The 18,510-nt window shown below is 54.2% G+C and overlaps 6 protein-coding genes across 6 annotated transcripts; 3 read left to right on the top strand and 3 right to left on the bottom strand.

The window, feature by feature from the left end:
- Positions 1–580: 580 nt before the first annotated feature.
- On the bottom strand, positions 581–1,786 carry CPAR01_11958 (uncharacterized protein; the record flags this gene model as incomplete). The annotated part of the gene is made up of 1 exon (XM_060496216.1): positions 581–1,786. One exon carries the CDS (start codon positions 1,784–1,786, stop codon positions 581–583), a length of 1,206 nt encoding a protein of 401 aa, XP_060345001.1.
- Positions 1,787–5,212: 3,426 nt separating this feature from the next.
- On the top strand, positions 5,213–8,179 carry CPAR01_11957 (ubiquitination network signaling protein; the record flags this gene model as incomplete). Its single annotated transcript, XM_060496215.1, has 1 exon — positions 5,213–8,179. The coding sequence occupies one exon, from the start codon at positions 5,213–5,215 to the stop codon at positions 8,177–8,179; it is 2,967 nt and encodes a 988-aa protein (XP_060345000.1).
- Positions 8,180–8,668: 489 nt separating this feature from the next.
- On the top strand, positions 8,669–8,842 carry CPAR01_11956 (uncharacterized protein; the record flags this gene model as incomplete). The annotated part of the gene is made up of 1 exon (XM_060496214.1): positions 8,669–8,842. The coding sequence occupies one exon, from the start codon at positions 8,669–8,671 to the stop codon at positions 8,840–8,842; it is 174 nt and encodes a 57-aa protein (XP_060344999.1).
- A 3,048-nt stretch (positions 8,843–11,890) lies between these two features.
- On the top strand, positions 11,891–13,915 carry CPAR01_11954 (vegetative cell wall protein gp1; the record flags this gene model as incomplete). The annotated part of the gene is made up of 2 exons (XM_060496212.1): positions 11,891–12,729; positions 12,796–13,915. The coding sequence occupies 2 exons, from the start codon at positions 11,891–11,893 to the stop codon at positions 13,913–13,915; spliced, it is 1,959 nt and encodes a 652-aa protein (XP_060344997.1).
- Positions 12,850–13,851, bottom strand: CPAR01_11955 (uncharacterized protein; the record flags this gene model as incomplete). Its single annotated transcript, XM_060496213.1, has 1 exon — positions 12,850–13,851. One exon carries the CDS (start codon positions 13,849–13,851, stop codon positions 12,850–12,852), a length of 1,002 nt encoding a protein of 333 aa, XP_060344998.1.
- Positions 13,916–14,847: 932 nt separating the features above from the next.
- Positions 14,848–16,953, bottom strand: CPAR01_11953 (uncharacterized protein; the record flags this gene model as incomplete). Its single annotated transcript, XM_060496211.1, has 1 exon — positions 14,848–16,953. The coding sequence occupies one exon, from the start codon at positions 16,951–16,953 to the stop codon at positions 14,848–14,850; it is 2,106 nt and encodes a 701-aa protein (XP_060344996.1).
- Positions 16,954–18,510: the final 1,557 nt, after the last annotated feature.

Genomic DNA, 18,510 nt, shown 5'->3' with positions numbered 1-18,510 from the left:
TAAAGGTGAAGAGTTGCCAAATTCTCTCTCCTGTCCATAATAGTACGGATATGCCCCGTTGACACTTTTGCAACCCCGTCGTCCACCCCGTCTCGTCCACCCCGCGGGTTCATTTGAGGCCGGATGTAGATTTGATGTTGGCTCAATGGAGGGGCTCAACTAAGTCATCGGAAGCGGTCAGCGGTCAGCGGTCGGCGGCCGTTCACTACCTCGCCGGCTCTTTCGGAGAGACCATAGGGTGATTGGCAGCGGAGAGGAGGGATGGCCGACGCGCACTGTCTAGGTTATTTCCAGAAATGGCTTTGTTATGTTTCGAATCAAAAGGAGATCGTCGACAGCCGGGCAAAGGCGACAAAGACAAGGGCGCCTGCGAGGACAGGACCACTTTGTCTAGGGCCTGCGACGGGGTCGAAAACAGCGATGCGGATCTCCGGACCACAGCCATGTCCAGCCATCAGCAGTATTCGTAGTCATTGCCAGTCGCTGTTGAGACTCGTCAGTCGCGTGCAAAGCGTTGTGCCTGTACCGGTACGTGCCCGTACAGTACTCTGTAGGCTGTCAGCGTGTCAAGCTGGCCCCGTCATGTCACATCATGCTGGATCTGAGGAGGAATTGGCTCGAGCGAATGCCGCCTTAACGATGCTGTGGTTGGTGCAGTGCCCAGAAAGCTACGCATGCGACATTCCTCGACTAGTTGATGATCGACATGGGAAATCTGCCCTCCCAAAAGTCTGTTGCCATTCGTGCCAGGATGAAGGCAATGAGATGCTGCACGTTCCGCAGAAATCATTGCACTACTGAATGTGAGCCAAAGTGAGAGTGCAGTGCGAGTGTAATGTGATGGTGCGTTGTCAACCACGAGACATAACGAGACGAATATGCATTGCTGCATACGAGTCTCAGTCTTCCGCCGTCGAGTCGCGGCCGAGCACAAGCTCCACCCACGATGCTCCTGTCCCGTCGACTTGTCCTCTGGCTTGGTGGTATCGTTGCCCTGATCCATGGCTGCCCTGAAATTGGATGCTGGCCCGTGAGGTGATGGTGGTGTTTGGTGATTTTGGTTACGCTCGCTCTGGAGGGCTAGCGCTGGATTTGTCGTCCGCCCGTGATGCTTTTCACTGTGCGAGGGGTCCAAGGGGTCAAGGCACTCTCGTCTTGCCAGGTTCTTTGGTTTCGTCCCCACGTTTTCGTGCCTCGTGCTTGGTGCCTCACCGAAGAGCGTTTCGACTTGTGAAGTTGTGCCCCGATTGTCGGCGTCAAGATGGTGATCGTGGAACGTCAGGCCACCGAGCGTCGGAGGAGACTTATACAGGTACATGGAACACACAGTGAGCACCAGAGAAAGGGAAGCACGTTGTGCGGCTGGCGGTTGGTGGTGGACGGAACCGTGGATGCGTGGGTGGCATCGTGCCCCTTCAAGGAGGAGGCCGAAATGGTAGCCCTTGAGGCGAATATATTTCCGTCGGAATAGCGTAGCGTGATGTGGAGCATACTTTGACGATCGTCGGTGTGCGCCTGGGGAACGGGCTCTGGCGAGCGAGGATTGGTGAATGATGTCGAGCTTCGGCCGGGGCGGACAGGCGATGGTTGTCTTTGAGATGTCCTCGTGGCTCGCTGGGAAAGCGATAAGAAATTTTGAGTGCGCGGGGGTGGTCTGCAAGAGCGGGGAGAGCCTAGTCTCGAGGTGACAAGGAAGGCGGGAGGTAGTACACACACTGGTGGTCCATCCTATCGTGTCGTGTTCCAAGGTGCTAAGTACTGCGTGATGGCCAAGTTGCGTCGACATGTGGGATGACGAGCACGAAGAGATCGTCCACCGCCCAGACAGCCTGCAGACAATAAGGCCCGGCCTGACAATGACTGTGTGTCGGTACTAGTGGATAGTGCTGTGTACGGAGTACCAGCATAGCTTGCTTTGGAGGGAAAGAAACCAGGCACATGTGGTAGAGAGTGCGGGATGGGCGTTCAGCGCAGCTCAACCGGGCCATTGGCAGTAGCCCCGATGCTGGCTCTGAATATCGCTTTGGCGGTATGACTATCCGACGTAAGTGCCATTACTTATTACTTGATTTATGCGTCGATGCGTGAGTGCCTTCAAGGGCATGTATTGTGGTACCTCAAGGTCGGTGAACGGGAGCGAAGAACGGCCTGGGAGGGACAGAGTTAGGTGTAATGATCAGGCAGAGGCGGTACGGATATCATCCAGTCTCTTCTTTCATTACGTCCCCAGGTATGTTCCCAAAGATTCCAGCTGAGCCGGGTCGTCATGCGAACAGCGATGATGGGTGTTGCGGACGATGGACAGCATGGACAACGGTCGATGACAGAAGCCGTGGACAAGACGAAGAAAAGACGACGAGGGACCGAACTAGGGACGAAAGAAGAAGGACGTTCCAGTGAGTCCAGCGACGGCGCTGTCGTACCTAGGCTCGTAGTGGCGGGTGGTGGTCAGGGGCGCTGAATATGACGGGGATGTCGAAGAAGAGAGAAATGTATCGTTCACTGGTATCCGTACGAATACTGTGTAAGGGATGGTTGATGTTTGGAATGATTGGGGAGAAGACCTGGCGACTTGGGAAGAGTAAAATGAAGAAGGGAATTCAGAGTTGGGATATGACGATTGTTCTATGGGAAGGAGGCGCGCAGCACGAAGGGGAGCACCACCTTCCCAACCTCACACCGCACATGAGGCATGGAAGGAAGCAATTGACATTGGTAGTTCCCTGAGGTAGGTACTTGCACGAAGTTGAGAAGGCACACGACCACGATGCCTTCCTTTTCTCTGCCTGCCCAGGTATCTTGCCTTTGGTACCTACTCAATGTCTATCCCTTAGGTTCTCAACTTCTCTATGTATTCAGTGGAAGGAACCTACCCTCCTGCCTGTGTCTAAGGTACCTACGTCAGGTACCTCGACTTATACGATACTTGGTCTGAACAGTGAGCAGTGAAGCACGGAAGGGGCGGAAGGCATGATGGAACAAAACTACGGATAGAAATACATTACATTGATATCCCAGCACGATGCCGCCATGTCAGGTAATGCAGGACACGATTTCTTGCCTTGCTTGCGTGTTTTCCGTTCCGTCTGGGGATCCATCCTGTGCCAGGCCCTGGGAGCTGGAGGCTGGAGCAGCAGCTATGCAATGCGCTGCATCTCCCGTGCTTGGCCAGCCCTGTTTACGACTACCTACCTACCTACATACCGTTCTTATGGTAGGTAGGTAAAGTAACCTCAGTATGCGAATGCATTTCCATACGAATGCCCCGTTCCATAGTCAATCCACATCATGAACAGCACATCATGAACAAAAAGCTTCTGGACCCTGTCCGAACAACGCCTTTATCAAGCCAGGCCGAGGGTGCATCACTGCATGCTGCATGTCGTGAACTCGTCATCCAGCACTCAGTCATCGCTCGTTTAGCAGCTTCAGCACCGGTGGCCCCCTGTAATCTTACTTTTTTGGCGGCGGCCCCAGAATCCAAAGGGCTGCAGAACTGCGTGACCGCCAACGGCATCTCATCCCATCAGCAACCTTGAATCGGCCTCCATGATCCATCCCGGCGCTGGCAACTGCGGCTTGCCTCGGTCGGGGGTACCCCAATGTACAAGAGCATGAAAGGAAATTGCCCGTTGAGCTAGACATAATTTGACCGAGTCACAAGTACTGCCCAGGTCCAGATCCGAGATCCGCTTCTGATTCTGATCGGGGGGGTCGAGGAGAGGGTGGAGAAGTGTCGTGAGTGGCCAGGGAAGAAGGGACCCTATCTCCACACCGGAGGTCGTGAACCAATGAGACAGTTCCTGAGGACGGATTGATCTAGTCAGGACCCCACTTGGAGGGGACTTGAGCCAAAGTACCTCCCCACACCTCATCAGACCGGGAGGAACAGCGAGAAAAGTGAAAGGAACACAAGAAAAAAAATACCAAGTGAAAAATGTAAAGCAGTCCTCGGATACGTATCGACAAGGAGTTACGTACCCGTCCACCCACCCAAGTCGAAACAGTGCGACTGGAACCTTTCCCGCACCATCCGTCATCCCTGCTCTCGTCCTGTTCCCGCGCAGTCTTTTTTAAAATAAACTCGAAGCGAGGCGCTCTGCCCCTAACACCACTGCTCGATGTCCCAGGACTGGCTGCTGCAGAGGGGAAGGGGAGTGCTCAAAACCTAGGAATAAAAAATAAAGTAAAAGAGACCAACACACCACAAATTCCTCTTCACGGACAACAAATTGGATGTGTTGCTGCTGTAATTGTACGGGCGGGCATACTATCTTACTCGGAAATACAGTCACCTTACAAATACGGAGTACACGGAGACGAATGGGGGAGGAAAGAGAGGGCTTTCTTCCACTGACTTTTAATTCTTTGACGCCTCAGTTCATCCCCATTTCTCGGCTCTTACCCGAACTCGTGCCGCCCTTGCCAACTCAGGTCAGGTCAGGTCCTTCTTTGTCTGTCTGTCCCCCCCCCTCCCCCGGTACCTTACCTAAGTGACCAAGGTATCGAAGTGTCTTGTGGGCTTACCCAAGGCTACGAATAAACTTGGAAGGTACCCGAGCACCACAGCGCCTTCCACACTATATTGCGGCTTTGCCTTGGTTTTTTCCTCTTCCCAAGTAGCCCCCTGTTTCCTTCCATCGGTACCTTTCCTTCCCTACGTGCCTACCTACACAGTACAGGACGTAAGCACCACCTAGGTACTTTGCATCGCTGCTCTTTCAACCCACCTACCGAACCTTTCCCGACGCGAGTAATCTGGGCAACACTTTACTTTACCACCACCACACAAACCTCCCCCCCGTTCCAAGGTTCGGAAAAAACAACAACTCAACCATCATCATCACCGTCCCGCCTCTCTGGAACCTCAACCACCCACCTACCCACCCTCCTTCGGTTCCCCTCCTCTTCCGACCTGCTGCCGTGAGCCACGACGCATGAGGCCCCACGGCTATCCTCCGAATATCTACGTCTTTGCGCTCTCCTTTGCGTCGAGTGCATAGTCGCCTTTCTCTCTTTCTCTCTCTCCCTTCGTCATCTTCGACCTCGCCCACGCCACATTCGTCCCGATCGCTCTCGAGGGCGGGATATCGCTCCCTCGCCTCTCCCCCTCCTCCAGCATCCAGACCAGTTCAAGTCGTGCTGCTGGCGCCCCCCGACCTGCCTCTGAAAGGGCTCCCGGGTCGGCGGACAGCAGATATCCTCCTAGCGCATGCCTCGTGCTTCCAGCTCTGCGAAGCGACAGCAAGGCGCCGCCAACCAACGCGACACCAGGCACGAAAATGGTCTTGTAGGCCCCGCCAAGCGAGTTGCCAACAAGAAGAGCCAGTCGAACCTCGACGCTTCAGCTAGGACATCCTCTGACCAGAATGCTGCTGCCCCGGCTCTCCCCTCGCCTTTGCCCAACGGCACTTCCAACGGATACCTCAAGACCCCGAACCTCGCTGCGCCCGCTTCCGACCACAACGGCAACATCATGGCCCCTGAACACCGGAATGGCCATGCCGCTACCAGGCGGCCCTCGTTAGGCGGTTGCTCCGAGACTTCCTCGTCCGACTCGCTCTCCTCCGCCATGGGCAATGGTGCTGCTGACGCGAGCCACCGCCAGATTGATGTCAACGCCACCAAGAACGCCGACGTCCATCGCGACCCTGGTGGCCCTATCGAGTTCGCCGCTACCGTCCTGAGGGCACTGCCTCTCTACGACACCCTTGCCATCCTCATCCTGCTCATGCAGGTCCCTCCCGTCGCCCTCTCCGGTATCTACATGGTCTTCACCTTCCTCACCTTTGTGCCCCCTGTTACTACGAGCTCTGGAATGAACATCAATCTCGCCGAGATCTTTGACTACAACTCCACCATGCCCTCCCTCGTTACGGTGCTCTGCATGGATGTCTTTATACTGCTCGTGTGGCTCTTTCTGTGGCCGCCCATGCAGCTCGCCATCCTCGACTTTGCAAAGCCCGTCATCGCCGCCACTTTGGGTGGTGGATCCAACACGAGGGAGGGAGCGTCAAGGAGCGTCACTACCTGCTTCTTCCTGGTCATAGGCTCGCATCTTCTGCGCGGTTCAAGATTTCACTGGACCCGGGCAACAAAGTTCCTCCCAGCCAATTGGCGGTTCTCCCCCGACTCCGACGATCCGTTAGAAACATTCACGCGCGGTTTCGATAAGAGAGGACCGCACGGGTGGATCAAGAGCGTGCTTGCCATACATATTCTAACGCAGGGCATAGTGAGGTACATAAGAGAGTGGTATTTGAGAAGAGAAAAGGGAAGTCCGTCGACACACAGCATAACGGACCCGGAGGCCGGTAAGTCGTACTCGAACGAGACGACCACCGACACGGGGTTTGCTACGCCAGACAGCGACACGACTTTCCAACAAAATGCGACAGTATCATCTACGAAAAAGAAGAGAAAACAAAGCACACAGGTGCGTCTTCAGCAGCCGTTGTGGGCCGCCCTAGCGAGCACCAAAATTGTCATGGTCAAGGAGTACGAATTATCGCACGCTACTTCCGAGTCAGCCGGTTCCAATGCCACCGACATTCACAACTTGGGGAATGCCCCCTTTGACAGTCAGGCCGAACAGATTTGGATATCGTATATTGGCCACGATGAGGTTTGCTTCAACACCAGCTACTTTCCTGACAGCCCGAGCGTTGCTCCGAATGGGCACGTTTCGCGGCCGGCAGGAGTCGACACTTCAAAACCTTTCTACGTCCGAGTAAACAACGCCTTCTGGCAGCCGACACGTATCTTCCGCATCCAGGACGACGACCAAGACGAGCAATCCAGCCAACACCGTTGGTGTGGTGATATTTACGGACTGCGGCCGCTGTCCAAGTACGTCTGCGAGTTTGTCGATACACGCACGAACCGAGTCGTCTTTTCCACCAGCATCCGGACCTCTTTTGCGCCCAACAAGGACCAAGAGGGCTCCGTCAACCCGCCCGTCAGCACGCCACAGTCTCTCCGCCCCGACTCGCCCGCGACGACGCTGAAGAGCACAATCAACGCGAACAACGAGCGGCTGGCGGAGGAGAAGTCTAGGTTGAAGACGCTACGCAAGGAGTGGAAGAACAAGATTGCCGCGCTAAGGAAAGAGAACGAGAGACTCGACAATGTGATCCAGACCGCAGGTGGCAACGACGACAAGCACAGGCAGAAGATTATCCAGCAAGAGACCAACAAAGCCCAATCCGAAAAGGAGATTGCCCAGCTCGAAGCAGAGCTCAAGGAGTTTGAGAAAGCACCTGAGGGATTCTACGAGCGTAAGAAACAGACGGAAAAGGAGTGGGCTGCCGAAAAGGCCATCTTCGATACTGCCTCCAAAGAATACAAAGACTACAAGGCCGCCATCGCCAAGGCTGTGAAGGCCAAGGAGGACGAGCAGGCTGCCGCGCAGACCAAGAGGAACAAGATTGCAGCACGCATCGCCAAGGTGGACACCGAGCTGGGCAGAATCACGGATGCTAACAATCGTGGGCTGGACGAGGCCGAGCGTAGGCGCCAGACCCGCATCGCCTGGCAGGCGGAGACATCGACGATTGAGAACAACTTCCGGGGCAGCATTGCGGATATTAAGGCAGCCAACGCAAACAAGCAGGAGCAAGTCAACGCTTTGCTACAGCAGCTCCAGGCATATCATGAGCATATGAACTACGCCACGACTGCCGCGATGCCCTATGATCTTCCCGAACGTCATTCCGCCCAGCCTCAGACCACGTCATCCGCCTACAATCCCGCCGCGCCAGCTTGGACACCACCGTCCGCCGCCGCATCGCAGTATGTGATGCCTGCCGGGTCTATGTGGCCCACATCCACCATGACCGCGTCTGGTTCTGTGTTGCCGCTGCCAGCGTCCTCTATGCAGCCTGTGTGGGGTTATCCGCCTACGCACCAGAGCACTGTCTCTCTCAAGGCTAGGGGTCGCTCCTCCTCGATGCTTAGCGATGTGTCTGGGTTCACGCAGTCTAGCAACGGCGACGACGAGTTCTTGTCGCTCCATAACACGCCTGCGCAGCAGCCCATGGCTCAGCGCACGCCCGTCACGTTTGCTTTCACGCGACGTCAACGGAGCGACGGCGCTGGGTCAGGCTCTGGCGGCAGCAGCGTTCATAGTGGAAGCGCTAGCGGCAGCGGAAGCATGCGGGATCCTCAAAGTCCGGTCTGAGATGTGTCTGTTTTCATCGGGAATTGTGTCTTGTTTTTTGGTGGTCAACTTTCGAAGGGTCTTTCGAGTCGAGACAAGTTTCTTGCTGGGCTGTCTAGTCAACCACTTGTTGGTGGACCTTGTCCTCATGCCATTAGTCTTCCCTCCTCTGAGTTGGAGGGCTGTGCTTATGTCGAGGTTTAGTCTGTGGATAGGTGGACTACATGTCCGTAGCGATTTCGTCTGGCGAAATGAAGACTAAAAAAAAGTTGTGCCTTTGTTTAGATTATCTGTCTTTTGACATGGTCCTTGTGATGTCTATGGTGAGGATGACATGACTACCTGACTTTATGATAACATGCCTATGAAAGTTACCTTGAGTACCTTACCTGCCTTGCGCTATCCGTAGTCGACGATAAGGTATAATAACCACATGTATTGGGAAAAACAAGGTTTATGGATTGCTGCAGGCACGTCGGGTCGCCGCGTGCCTAGAAACTATGGCCGGGAATGGCGTCGGCGGCGCGGCGCCGGTGCCGGTGCTCGGTTCTGGGATACTTGGGGTTTTCTGGGTTGCTCGTCTGCCCGCGCCGTTCGTCCCAATCTCTTGGCTTGGGGGGTTATCGATTCCCTGCCCCCCCTCTCGGCAGTTGGGAAGCAGTTGAGGCAGGGTGTTTGGCCTGACCCTTTGGTGGCTGGGTTTGTAAAGGCACACAGGTCTTCAGAGCAGAGAGATGCTTTATATGGGCTGGAATGGTGGGTTCACGAACTCCAAAGCTTGTTAAACGTTGAGCCATCCCTTCTTGAGGGATGTTTTATACATGTTTGCACATGTCTAAGATGACTTTGTTTTGTGTTGGTAAATGATTGATGAAGTGTTGGAGCGTTACTCATGTTTCGATAGATTCACCATAGCTATTTGCTTCACCGTATGCCAGATATCTAGTTTGAGGAAAACGCATGGATTGTTCATTCACCTGCGCAGTGTAGGTAGAACAGCAAAGTTTTGAATCGGGAGCACCCCCTAGGTAGGTGACGTGGGAGAAAGAACCCCCCCCCCCCCACCCAAACATCTGGCCATTATTCCCTACCACTTCTCTGACTACGAATAGTGGCCAATTAATGTTTCAGAAAATACGGCTTCAATATCCAAGTTTCATAACTTACAAATACAGAATAAATGTCGATGGATGTGATGGTTGTGGTGGTGTGTGTAAAAGGAAGTGCGCATCTGGATGAGTTTTGACACTCACTGCCCCCCGTCTCCCACCAAGGCTATTGTCATCAATTGTTCGGTTCACGGCAACCATGATCAATAGGCATGATGGGAGAGAAAGTTGTTACGGTGGCTCACCGTCAAACTTACAGTCAACGAGTCACGACGACCCATGGCTTCAAAGTTCAATCCCTCTCCCCCTGTTGATACACTATCACATGCTCTACAGACTTTTCCGGGCATTTGTCTCGCGATCCACGATGGACAAGAAAAACATCCCATGTGCGCGTTTGGTGGTACTCTACGGACCCGTACGACCAACGGAAACAGAGAATGCATACAAGGGTGTTTGTGAGCAATGAGGGGTTGAGAGGCGGTAGCGTCGTTTCTGGGCGGCTACGCGCATGTACGCAGTGGAAAAGAAAATCAAAAAATACCTCGGGACTGATTTGCGACTTGTCGAGTATTGGTCGGTTCAAAGACCTGTCTGTAAAGCTGGGTGGTTGGGAGTGAACTCTAGACAGCACCCATGTATCTATCTGTATGTGCTAGTCCTGAACGTAGGCGCTCGGTCAGTGGCTCTCTATGCTTTTTTTTTCCTCTCGACGTATGAAATGCTTAAGCATGATTGTTCAAAACGCCAGAGGCTCATGATTTGTCCAGTGTTGCATGTGCATCTCCAATACCACCGCTCCCTACAGAGACATCCGAGAGGGCTGTGTTTGAAATGCATAGGGGAGCTTTGGCCCTCTCCCAATCAAGGTGTAACGGGCGAGTCCCACAGGCGTGTAGAGGAGGCGCCTGTAGGCTGTAATCGCCTATGCGAGGACGGAGTCAGGGCTGTTAGTTTACTCGCCATAGTGCCCATAGTTCCATAATGTAGTATTGGACCCTGGGCTGGGCTCGAACTTGCATCGCACCCATTGGCGATGGGGTGGGAGGGCATGGAGGGGTTGCTGCGCTTGGTGTGCAGGTCCCCTTGTACGAGAGAGCGCGGACTGGTTGGGCGGTGACGAATCAGGTTGGATAGACGGGGGTTGAACTCATGGCTATTCAAGCTATCCAAGGGAGGGAGACGCCGTTTAGGACAGTTTGGGAGGGGGGATATGGGTAGTGCCCGTGTTGGTGTTGGTGGTTCACTGTTTAGTCTGTATTCTTTGGATGTGGTTTGTATGGTTGGGGTACATGGAGTAGATGATGATTACGGATAGAGACGATAGAATGGTTAAGGGTGCCATTTAGAGCCCCCCTCTTCGACATGGGATTCTCGGACCTGGCGCGATCTAGGGGTAAGAAAGGTGAGCGGTGGTCGGTAAAGAGGGTGAAGAGGAGGGCTCTAAGAGGAGACACATGACTTTTTTTACGATTTGATTTGCTCAACTGGCGCCCATTGAGGTGTGGCACATGAATAGAAGAAGCGGAGGATATCCGCGTTTCTCTCTTTCACTTGGTCTTCCATTTCTTTGCATTTGTCTGTGCTTATCGTGTGCGGCTGACGATTCTTCGTCCGGAGTTTGCTATATACTCCAGGACGATTGATATCATCTTCTTCCTCAGCTGTACTCTTCGCGAAGGGTTATCCCTTCCACCTCTCATCCCGTTTCTGCCGGCCACCCTCCCCGCGGCCGTCTAAGCCACCGTCTCGGCCGCGGCCAGATCGCCACCGAAATCGCATCGACGGATTGCATTCCAGTGCCCGCCTCCGAACACAGCGATAGCCACACGCAGTAGCAAACGCCGGGACAATTAGTGCCGCTCTGCTTTACCAAAGAGCAGGCGCAGGCGTTTCTAATTCAGTAGCGACTAAAGGAGGACTGGAGATATCGCGTCATACTTTCTCGCCTGTTCGTCTATGTACCCAGGTTGGAAGACAAGGTTTCTCACTTTGTCCGCAACTTACCGGCTCTGGAGACAGGATTCAGCTGCGCAAGGTCACTCGCCTCGGATTTTGACTTGTGATTATCCCCATTTGCTCAAACACACCGAGGCAAAACGAACATCGAAAAGGCGGAGAGGGGAAAAGCAGGATCCCGCTCGACACCGAACGCTTGGGTACACAGGATAACCGGGACGCCTTACTTCTTGTTCCTGTGTTCCCCGCCTGTCATACACGAACCTGTTCTCCGGCCAGACCGCTTCATTGTTTCTTGGCGACGAGTTTCCTCGTGCCTGGGAGAACTCGATCTTATTCAGCCAGCCAAGAGATACAGAAGAGCAGTTCCCTTCCTGTTTCCTGGTTCCTGCCAATCCACTCTTGTGCAGAGCGCTAGACTTGGCTCCCGCACTATTCGAAGACTGGCTGCCGGTAGAAAGTTTAACAACGCCTACGCCAAGGATCGCGAACCTGAGCAGACGGGAAGATCCCATTCGCGAATTTCAGTCCAGCAGCACCCAAAAGGCAGAACGACAAACGAGGATATCAGAGACTACTGTGAAGTATCCTGTATGCTCCTTTCACAATGGGCTGGTTTGACCGCAAAAAGGCCGTCAAGCATGGCCCCGAGCCAGTCAAACCGATGCCGGTGAATAACCACCACCAAAACATAAACCCTTCCCAATATCACGCACCGCCACATCCACCTACGCAACAATCTTCAACATATGCTACCTCCACGACGCAGACGCCGCCGTACTGGCAGCCTCAGCCGAGCAGCCAGGGACAATACCAACATTCCCCGCCTCCGTATCGTCATCCACAACCACGGCATCCTCATCAACAGCAGCAGCAGACTCATCGCCCTCAAGGCTGGTCACAGCAATACCCTCAGCAACAACAACCCATCGTGGTGAACCAGCACTACTACCTACACCCACCACCCTCACACCTCGCCCTCCCTGCGCCGCCAGGTGCAACTGGACCACCGACGACGACAACTGCGACCGGACACCCCATCGGCCTGGACAAGTTCACCGGCTCCGTGGTGACCATCGCCAAGGACTTCACGTCCCCCAACTTCCTTGAGGAGCCAAACTTCCACCCGCACGCCACACAACTCATCAACTCCACCGCTGCGTGCGTCGACCAGATTGCGGGGTGTTTCAACGATGTTATGACCCTAATTGATCGGGACCGGATGGTGGGTAACGAGAAGGCTTTGTTCACGTACCAGAATGGCGGTGGTGGAAGCGGCGCGGTGCAGCAGACCACTTCGTCGGGAGATGGGAAGAGGAGCGGCGGAAGCGGAGGGAGAGGCGAGAAGAGCGGGCAGCGGAAGAAGAATAAAGAAACTTCTTCCTCCGGTTCAAAGGGCCAGTCTGCGGCTGTGGCGACGTGTGTGGTGTCGGGGGGTTACTTTGCCAAAGTCGAGTTATACGCCAACTCGAAGCTGCCCATGAACCTCCCGCCCCTGAGACTGTGAGTGCACAGAAGTCCTTGAAATCACTCAAGATTCACGAGAGGAGACGAACTGACACATCCCAGATACATGCCCACCTGGCCCCTCCTCTGCATGGCCGCCCAATACGCAGAACGCGTCTACGACCACCCCAAAGGCGCCGAGCGCGACGCCCACGTCTCAGCAGACTGGAAAACCGGCACGAAAGCAATGGTCATCAAGTCCGTCCCCATGGACCACATGAACACCATCGTCTTTGCGATCCGCGGCTCCGCCACTTTCATGGACTGGGCCGTCAACCTCAACACCGCCCCGGCTTCCCCCGATGGCTTCCTCGACGACGCGGGGAACTCGTGCCACGCCGGGTTTTTGGCGGTGGCGCGCAAGATGGTGAAGCCCGTCGCGGCGCGGCTGCGGCAGTTACTCGAGGAGGACCCGGGGCGGGCGGCGTATAGTCTGTTGATTACGGGGCATTCTGCGGGCGGCGCGGTGGCGAGTTTGTTGTATGCGCATATGTTGTCTACGTCGCCCAGGGCCGGGAGCGAGTTGAATGCGTTGACGGGGTGTTTTAAGAGGGTGCATTGCGTTACCTTTGGGACGCCGCCTGTGAGTTTGTTGCCGTTAAAGAGGCCTGAGAGGGCGGAGCTGCGGAAGAGTTTGTTCTTGACGTTTCTGAATGAGGGGGATCCGATTGCGAGGGCGGATAAGGCGTATGTGAAGAGTTTGTTGGAGTTATATGCCAGCTCGGCGCCGTCTACTTCGGGTTCGTGTTCTTCAGGGGGCGGTGGTGGTGAGTCTGGAGGAGAGAAGAAGGGGAGGTCCTTGGCTGCCAAGGCAAGCAAGATGTCGCTGAGGAATAAGGAGAGTAAGATGTCGCTGGTTCCGCATGCGGCTGGTAGGGAGTCGGAGAGGGACCGGGAGAGGAGGAAGAGGGAGGGGAGCGGCAAGCCGGTGTGGCGTCTCCCGCCGGGAACGCTGAGCTCGCCAGGCAGGATTGTGGTGCTGCGGAGCGGAGACCCGAAGGCGAGGCCGCGGGACCGGAAGACAGTGGCGGAAAGGTTGGATGAGGGTGTTGTTGCGCAGACTGTGACTGATGAGGAGCTGAGGGGTGTGGTTTGGGGGGATCCGGTCTGCCATGTCATGAAGTTGTATTCCGGGCGGATTGAGACGTTGGCTGTTGGAGCTGTTACGGGGAGGCAGAAGTAGATGAGAGGGCTGGCACCAGTGAGAGATGGATGATGAGAGTAGACCGATGGTTTGATGAGGCGTTTGGGTTTGGTGATACCATTGCTTACCTTTAGTTTGGATACCTCTTATGAGTTATGAGATATGAATACATTCTACTACAACAATGATGCCTTGATAATAAGAGTTGGGTCGAAGCTCATCCTGGCGGTGCTATAAGATCCGTCATTTAAGAGGAGGTCAAATTCTTCGTATAAAACGATGTTTCTGGATATTGATTAGAGGCGAGCCCAGTTGATCGAATTCGAACCCGAGCACTACTCTCGTCGTGACGGTGCTGGTTGTGTATTGCTTCATCATTCGTGTCTCGTCTCTTGTGACGCCCTTCTCGGGTGATAAGTAAAAGAGATTTTGTATATGCCGAGAGGAATACGGAGATTCATAAAACGAGAAGAGTAGGGGAACTCTATTTTTTACGGTTTTCTACAAGTCCAATTCCATGTAATAGTGACTGACAACGGCATGTAAATCACGCGTGGGTGAGGTTGAACAAATTGGCGTGTCTGTTACCTCGGTTCGCTAGATGCCAAAGCCTGTTCGCCCCAGAATAACAATGCTGCTTGTCCTTCACGAGGCTGTAGTGGGCCGCGGGAAGCTGTTGATAATATGCCCAGTAGCGGCTGGGGAGTAGCGGCTGGGGAGTGAAACAAGCTCACGAATGGGACGGAAAAATACTGTGCAAATCATGGGCAAGATCTCGTTGTTCACTCGAGTTGAAAACTTCAACCCATTGTGTCAGATTCCAATGCTGTCCTGGCCACCTGACCATATCCCTAAATGGACGGCGAGTACGTATGAGATCCTCTAAGCCCCAATTTCATCCCCCGAGACCGAGGGAGAAAAAATCGTAATGTTATACACCGTAACCATGGATCTCCCACTGAGGTTCAACCCTAGTACTCATCCTCGTCCCCTTCCTCATCCCCAGATTCGCCCTCATCCGCCAGGTTCATAAACATGCCATTCTCGTCGTCTTCATCATCCTCATCCTCCTCATCTTCGAGGTCATCATCTTCGCTGCCGACGATACTGCCCTCGGGTTCGTCCTCTGACTCGGAGGCAATCGGATTCCGTCTGCGATGCGTCATGAGCTTCTGCGCGAGAGACATCGTCTTGGGCTGTGCTTCCTCCTCCTCCTCGGAGCTCTCCTCTCCAGACTCTTCCTCGTCTTCGGATACCGGGTTGTCGCGGCGGTTACGAGCGAGCTTTTCAGCTAGAGATAAAGGTTTCCTCGCGCCCTCTTCTTCGTTCTCCGCGTCTGATGCTTCCCGTGCATCCTTGTTGGCAATATCAGCCCCACCTTCATCGTCGTCTTCGTCATCGTCGTCTGAGGGAAGGACTCGTGCACGACGACCGGTAGGCTTTGCAGGTTTCTCCGCCGCTTCCTCTTCATCGTCGTCCTCGTCATCTGATAGAACAACGCGGCCCCGGCGACTCGTAGGTTGAGAAGGCTGCTCCTCATCCCCTTCATCTTCATCGTCGGAAATAGCCACTGGACCACGTCGACTTGTGCTGCGGCCTGAGTCCTCTGCTTCCTCCTCTTCCCCTGATTCTTCGTCCTCGTCGGACGGTGCGGTTCGTCGTCTCCTCCTTCCTCCGCGGGGCTGGTTGTCTTCTCCTGATTCCGGCTCGGGGCTGGACCAGTGAGCTGCGGGGTTTCTAGGGCCGTTGCCATCGAAGAGCGTGCTGTCCTCATCTGCAAGAGGAGAGAAACCGCCGTAGTCTGACACACCTCCGCCCCCTTCTTCATCATCGCTTGCTTGTTGCGTGTCGATAAGCAAATCGTCCTCGTCTTCATCTACGGACTCCTCGTGAATGCTTCCGTCGTCGATTCCCTCGCTTTCATACTCGTTCTGGTCCGAGGAGTCGTCCGAATCTTCTTCTGAGTCGTCCCCTGATTCCTCTTCCTTGTCGTCTTCCGAACCGTCGGCAGCGGGTTTGTCTCCATCAGCAACCCCGTGTTTTGCCCGAAAAGCGTCGAATCGGTCTGCTGCATCCCAGCCAAAGCACTGCATAGGCCAATAACTGACTCCTTCTAGCCGCTCAGCTTCACCCGATTTCAGGTGAAGGGAGCCCTCCTCCACCATGTCGAACAATTCTGTGAAGAGATCAATCCATATCTCATCCTTGGATAGATTCTTCTTCAATGCGAATTCGCGATTCTGCGGCTGCGTGAGATCTGGCCAGCAGTACACGAAATGAAGATCCTCGCCAATGTCCACATTTCTTCGTAATTGCTGGATCTCGTAGTTGTGAATCAGATCCGACGCACACCACCTCAACCTGTGCGGTATGCGCCTGTCGTTATGCCACTGGAAATCGAATAGGTTCTTGAGGTTAGGAAAGGCCAGAAGAAGCCGTAGTTCATTGGCGTCCAGGTTAGATCCATCCATGGCCATGTTCATGATGTTCTCAGAGAAGCCAAGGACCTTGAGGTTGTGGTCCCAAACGCGCTTGACGCCATTGAGGTGAACGACGTCTCGTTCTTTGTTAAACCGAACGATGCGCCGACCCTCCCTAATCGCCAGGGTGTCTGGAAATGCCTTGAGTGCAATGTCTCGAGACTCGTGATGAACGCGCAACATGGCATCTACCGCTGCAATCTGGTTCTCCAAGGTCGTGCTTTCCCAAATAGTGTCTTGCCGTGGATTCGGCAGCACCTGGAAGGAGAAGACGCGTGGTGATGGGTCGAGATCCGGACAAAAGTACTGCCAAATGCGATGACGAAGCTCGATGGGAAGTCTGCGAAATTCGGGGAAGAACACCCGTGGAGCCTTGCGGCGGTATTCACCGAGGATAGATGCATCTTCTGAGTCCGACTCTGATGAGTCGTCAGAGTCGCTATTCCCCTCTTCTGAAGCTTCGACGTCGAGAAAGCCCTGGCCGGGGGCGTCGCCGGCTTCTGTCCCTGATTCGCTGTCTGAGGACTCCCGGTCGGATGCATCATTTTGCATGAGGCCGACGCCATCAGGGCCCGAATCGTCGGATGAGTCTGGCATGTTGATCGATGGAGATCCGTCAGTGGCAGGCGACAAAGTTGCTGCCCTTGTTGAAAGACAAACGGCTGAGAAAGTGACAGCAGTGGTGAAATGAGGGTGAGACGCGACTGCCCAAGTGCAGGGGTCGAAAATTGATGCGCGCTAGGGAGCTATAGCACGTGAATCGGTACGTACTGAAGCTTATTTTGCCCCACCTTCTTCACCGAGAGCCCCGCAAGGTGAAGGGAATCGGGATGCCTGCCGAGACTGCACACCACAGGCCTCAATCCCTCACCGAAAGCTACTCCTGGCTCAACTTTCCCCGACAAGATGGTGATTACAACTTTCAGGAGGCACAATTCGACAGATGGACATCCAGCAAGAAGTCTGCGACAACTATATCACTTCTCAATGGGTTCATATCCGTTGGCCTCAAATGACCGAGGCCATCGTCCTAATCCCTATCGCCACCCAACGCGCCGATTCCTTAACAAACTCTCGACTTACTTTCCTCCTCTCCACCATCCTCTGGCATCAAGGCCTTGACTATAATACTCTATGAGCTCTAGCGATACCTAGTAGTTCGTCTACCTCTTCACCTCTCTCCATTCTGTCTTAATACTGACTCGTTCCGCTCCATCACATCTCGCTCTGACGCTTCTCCACACCAAATCGGTCCACCCCACGACACGAGCTCCATATTCCCAAAAATCGCGCAGCGCATCAACTCACGGAGACACAACATCTCAACATCCCCGATGGCACAATTGGCTAGCGCGTCAGACTGTTAATCTGGAGGTTGGTGGTTCGAGCCCACCTCGGGGAGATTCAGTGGTTAGATTCCACCGCACGGTTGAGGATTCTCTTTTTACAATTTTTGGATGTTTTATGGGACTTGATTGACTCCGGGCCTACCAGCTAGAGCTATTGTGGGACCTGTACGAATATTTTCCATTAAAAATCTGAGAGCTCGACGAGACTACAATACAAGGAAAAATTCGCTTGGATAGGATGACACGGGTCCGGATCTACTGCCAGTACGTCTATGTTGAATGAATCGTGCTGTCCTCACGACCGGCAATGGCAGCCGGGCCGCTTCTTTGTTGTAGCTCGATGTGGCGGCATGGCCTATTTATGACAGGTACAGGATGGCATCTCGTTCGGGACGGAGGTAGACTGGTAGTCTACCGCCACCGAGGGAGCCATTGCCTCCCATCGTGCCCACGCAGTTTGTTCGCACACGCTGGCCTGTAAAATCGAGGGAGTAGTAGGTATCGCGGTTGTCGAGAGCATTGCTGATGAAATAGGCGCCGCGATAACACACACGGATTCTCTAGGGTCTATCGCTCTATTGCGAACTTTCGAGCTTTACTTCCTTGTAGTCTTCCCTAGTTCTCGCGCTGATCTCCAAACGAGACGTGCTCTATCATTTGATCGAGGGTGTATTCTGAATCCATTGCGTACTGCAATGGCACATGATTCGGTCGGATGCGTGGCCGATGTCGAGCGAGCAGGATATGGGATAGAATGTGGGAGGTATCGGAGCGTTAGAGACGATAAATAAAAGTATACTCTAAG

This window comes from Colletotrichum paranaense (genome assembly GCF_030867605.1).
Source record: "Colletotrichum paranaense strain IMI 384185 chromosome Unknown Scaffold_10.1, whole genome shotgun sequence".
Taxonomy (NCBI): Eukaryota; Fungi; Ascomycota; class Sordariomycetes; order Glomerellales; family Glomerellaceae; genus Colletotrichum; species Colletotrichum paranaense.
Note: the sequence above shows the minus strand (reverse complement) of the source record. Positions and strands in the feature narration are given on the sequence as shown.